This window comes from Clupea harengus, chromosome 20 (assembly GCF_900700415.2).
Source record: "Clupea harengus chromosome 20, Ch_v2.0.2, whole genome shotgun sequence".
Lineage (NCBI taxonomy): Eukaryota > Metazoa > Chordata > Actinopteri > Clupeiformes > Clupeidae > Clupea > Clupea harengus.
In genome coordinates this window covers 13,938,493-13,943,492 of record NC_045171.1, presented here as the reverse complement: position 1 = coordinate 13,943,492, position 5,000 = coordinate 13,938,493, and the positions used below count along the sequence as shown (strand labels likewise).

The window sequence follows — 5,000 nt, the reverse complement described above, 5'->3', positions numbered from 1 at the left end:
TACGAGAGAACATTTCTCTCGGATCTGCCCAGAGCACTAAATCACAGCGTTGATTATTTATTTCGACTTGGCGCTATGAAGTTGCATCAGGCGGCGTTTCTGCCGCCGAGCTCGTTTCAACCCAGAGGGGCCGTCTGAGCGCCGCACCGTGCTGTGCCAGACAAACAAACAAACAAACATGATACAGTTATAAACAATCACAAATGACAGCTCCTGAAGAAATGCCAATGAAGACAGAGCAGCTTTGTCTCCTCCTTCCTACGGGCTTTTTCTAGCCCACGCTCTGCAGAGAATGACAGATCCCAGGGTCATCCTCGGGGCAAGCTTCATAATCTCAGAACACCTTGGCTGGTTATTTGGTGCTGGGCAGGTGCATACATTGTTCTGTGTGTGCGGTGTCAGAGATACTGTAGGTGTACGTGGTCCAATATGTGTCAGGTTCGCAGTTTCTGCAGTGTGTCTTTGCTGTTGTCCAAGGACAGGTTTGTTTTTTCAGATTCAGTTTTCAGTGGTACTATAGCGATTGGGCCATGAATGGGTTTCACCATCTCAAAGATCTGCAGCTGGTAGCTGAAGCTGGTCGAGGTTTGTGGGTCGTTGTAAGAGTGGGTTTTACCATCTCAAAGATCTGCAGCTGGTTGGGGTGCACAGCTTACTCTTTGGTATTATAATATTGTTGGTCAGATTTGTTGGGAGATGTTTATTCCCAGGTAGTCAGGTGTGTAGTTTACTGTGTGTGTATTATCAAGAGTCGAGGTTTCTGTCAATTGCATATTTACCTGTGTATTGCCATAGTTACTGTATGTTTAGCTGGTGAGATATGTGCGAGGTACCCTCGATGTACCTTTGCTATTGTGTCAGCTGTTGCTTAGTTAACTTTGTAGTACCATAAGTGTTGCAGCTGTTGTAGCCTTGGCTATCATAGCAGGTGTGGTCTGTGGTCTGGTGGGAAATTTGATGAGGTCATGCATGTAGATGCTCTGCAGTTTGCCCTGTGAAATCTTAGGTAACAGGTGAAGTCTCTGACATGTTTGTGGTCAGGTGCGTAGTTTTCTCTGTATCGTGGAGAGTACGGCCTCTCTGTTTTGACCCACTGCTGCCTCAAGTGTGCTGAGGTCGTCTTGTGAGATTTCCTGTGCTGTTTTCCTCACACTGTGTGGAACTCAACATATAACCCTGATTGTGCCTTTACACCCTGCTGTAGTTGTGCTCCACACACACACACACACACACACACACACACACAGATGACCTTACAGTGACCTCTCCATCTCTCTGCTGTTCCAGTAAGGAAATATCTGCTGTGGCCTCAGAATAACCTCCATTCTGTTTCTCTCCCCTCACTCTCTCTCTCTCCTCTCTCTGCTCCTCTCCCCTCCTCCTCTCCTCTACTTAATCTCCCCCTTCCCTCTCATCTCCTCCTTTTCTTTTCTCTCCTCCTTCTCTCTATTCACTCCTATCCTCTCATCTCCTCCTGTCACTCTCTCCTCCTCCTCCTCTCATCTTCTCTCTCTACTCACCCCCTATCCTCTCTTCTCCTCCCCTCCTCTGTCTCCCACTGTCTCTCCTCCTGTCCTCTCCTCCAGGGTAAATGTGTGCTGACTGTGCAGTTGAGCGATGCGGAGCTGGCCCCGGCCGGTGATGTGGAGGGGGCCGAGTTCTATCTGCTCTTCTCGGGCAGCAGACAGAGACACCTGAGCTCCGCCCTCCTGACCAAGGAGCATGGCAGCCTGCAGGCCCTCTGCCCAGGTGAGTCTCAACAGCAACAGATGCCCTGCACTGTGGTGCATGGCTGACATTAAACCATCACTACAATAATCAGTTCAGCTCAACGCCAACACCAACATCATAAATACATTTATGAGCCAGCAAGCTAAGCATGGAAGAAAGTAGCTAAATATTATAGTACCATCTGAAATATACATGTGATTTTGACACTGCGCATGTACATATTTGACACAGTTATAGAGATGTGTAAATTACAATACTGCTGATGCTCACCATCAGTATGATACAGTTTAAATAGGCAGACAGCCACAGAAACACATCTGTGTAGAGCCCTGATGAGAGGCATGGTACAAGAGGTTTGTTTGATCTGTGGGCAGAGTCTTGTTGCTGTAATACTGCATTTGACATCATATAGGAAGCTCAGATGCCCCCTCCCCAGGCTGTTTGTCCCCATCAACAAACAACCCCCCCATCAGCTCAGGTTAGCATATGATGGGCTAATCCCCCAAGCTGCGTCTGTGTTGCCCCTTGGAGGGGGTAAAAAGGCAGCAGAATTTGCCCGCACCAACAAACAGCACCCCCGTCAGCAGCGTCATCTCGTTAAGGGCTCAGGTGGATTGGCAGCAGACACGCGGCCTGCCAGCCCTGGAGCGGTTGTCGTAGCGACTTGCCGCCTGACACCGGTTCTGCCTGGGGACAAATCATTTCTGCTTGTTTGGTCAGCGTGACACACATACACTCACATACACACCGGCAGGCATAAAGTCACATACAAACACATGAAACACACACAATACACACTCACACATACACACACACCTTCACACACACAATACACACTCACACATACACTATACCACACCTTCACACACACACACACACACACACATACACGCACACACACAGGTTTATACTCATATTCAGACAGACAGTTCCAGAGGCATAGACTCATACATACACATACAACACACACACACTCTCCGAATCTACCGACTAAAACCGTGACAGTAGTAGTAATATCTATGTTCCATCACACCACCCCACTTCCTGTAGTTCCTTAAGGGTAATTGGCAAGCAGTGAGGCCCTTCTGTTTAGAGGCCCATCTGTTAGGTAATGCAGCCGTATGGTAATAATGACATTCATTGATGGCCAGGTAATGAAGACCAAGATTATTCCATGTTTTTTTTTCTTCGGTTCTTGGATAAAGTCATGGACAAAAATATTGGCACCCCTGCATTTCTGACAGATAATTGTTGCAATTGCATTGTTGCAATTACAAATGCTTTGGTATTCACATGTTTATTTCTATTGTTTGCATTGGAACAACACAAAAAAGCAGAGAAGCCAAATCTGATACATTTCCACACAAATCTCCAAAAATGGACTGGACAAAATTATTGGCACCTATTTTAAGAAATAATTGTATTTCAAGCATGTAATGCTCCTTTAATTTGTATTTAAACTCACCTGTGGTAAGTCACATGTGCTAGCAATATATATTAATCACACTTACAACCAGTTAAAATGGAGAAAAGTTGACCTTTGTGTTGTGTGTCTGTGTATACCACACTGAGCATGGAGAAAAGAAAGAAGAGCAAATAATTGTCTGAGGATTTGAGAACCAAAATTGTGGAAAAGCATGGACAATCTCAAGGCTACAAGTCCATCTCCAGAGATCTTAATGTTCCTGTGTCCACTGTACGCAATGTCATCAAGAAGTTTACAGCCCCTGGCATTGTCCCTAACCTCCCTGGACATGGAAGGAAGAGAAAAATTGATGAAAGATTGCAACAAAGGATTTTTCGAATGGTGGATAAAAAACCTAGAACAACTTTAAAACAAATTCAAGCTGCCCTGCAGACACAGGGTACAACAGTGTCAGCTCACACTATCCGTTGCCATCTGAATGAAATAGGACGCTATGGTAGGAGACCCAGGAGGACCCCACTGCTGACACAGAGACATAAAAAAGGCAGACTGGAATTTGCCAAAACTTACCTGGGGAAGCCAAAATCCTTCTGGGAGAACGTCCTATAGACAGATGAGACCAAAGTAGAGCTTTTTGGTAAAGCACATCAATCTTTTCAGAATTTTCAGAAAATGAAAAGAAAAGAACACAGTACCTAGAGTCAAACATGGTGGAGGTTCACAGATGTTTTGGGGTTACTTTGCTGCTTCTGGCACCATGTGGCACCACCACAGATTAAGTAGAACATAGTTCACACCCTCACACATACCCCAGTTAAGTAACAAAATGTTTGCTAAACTGTTAAGGTAATAGTGAGGGAGGCTAGATAACGTACTGAAGGGAAATCTACTCTACTTATAAGTTACTGGATATGGTGACATTGTATTCTTTATTTATTTTCATGTTTAATTGTATTCTTATTTACTTCCCTGTGTATAATTGTTATCAGGACTTTTACTGATTTTATACAGGAAGTGGGACTTTTAAGTTATCATAAAAAGCACATCTGAGGAAACAGGAAGGAAGTGCATGTGTGGGACACCTGGGAGACTTTACTAGCAGGTGGAGAAACAAACAAAAGGTTAACTGGAGGATTTCTGTAAGGACCATTTGGCCAGTGTATGGAGTATATCCTCTCTTTCCTGGGGATCATTGGAATATACAGACAAGAGGAGTTTTTTTTGGGTTAGACCAATCTTTTTTTGTTTGTTGCTTTATCAGGGCTGGATATTGTTTGAAGGCCGATTTCCTTTTGGGCCCTCCTTTGTTCAACCTCATAACGGACTAATGCTTCAAGAGACTTAATGTATGACGTGATTATGTATAATTTCTTTGTTATTACATTTTTCAGAATGATTGCCGTGTGTATTTCTTGAAGATTGTCCTTACATTTTGAGAGAAGTGAGGAAATAGTTTTGTCTCGTGTTATTTATTGTATCAATTTGCACCTCCTACAGTGTCTCGAAAAAATTCTCAAGAAAGAAGCCAATTTGTTATAACCGGATGTCTTGACTGTATGCATGGCATCATGAAATTCGAAGACTACCAAATAATTTTGGGGCGCAATGTAGGGCCCAGTGTCAGAAAGCTGGGTCTCCGTCAGAGGTTGTGGGTCTTCCAGGAGGACAATGACCCAAAGCACACTTTAAAAAGCAACCAGAAAAAACAAAGCGCTGGAGAGTTCTAAAGTGGCCAGCAATGAGTCCAGATCTAAATCCCATTGAACACTTGTGGCGCGATCTCAAAACAGCACTTGGGAGAAGGCACCCTTCAAATGTGAGAGACATGGAGCAGTTAGCAAAA

At 44.3% G+C, this 5,000-nt stretch overlaps 1 protein-coding gene across 7 annotated transcripts in view; it reads left to right on the top strand.

Moving 5' to 3' along the window:
• LOC105893030 (A-kinase anchor protein 13) overlaps window positions 1-5,000 on the top strand; it is a 107,944-nt gene that overhangs the window by 21,875 nt on the left and 81,069 nt on the right. For all 7 annotated transcript variants that reach the window (XM_031587089.2, XM_031587090.2, XM_031587088.2 and 4 more), the window contains exon 3: window positions 1,587-1,749. In XM_031587089.2, the coding sequence (XP_031442949.1) occupies window positions 1,587-1,749 (163 nt within the window). The remainder of the gene's footprint in view (window positions 1-1,586; window positions 1,750-5,000) is intronic.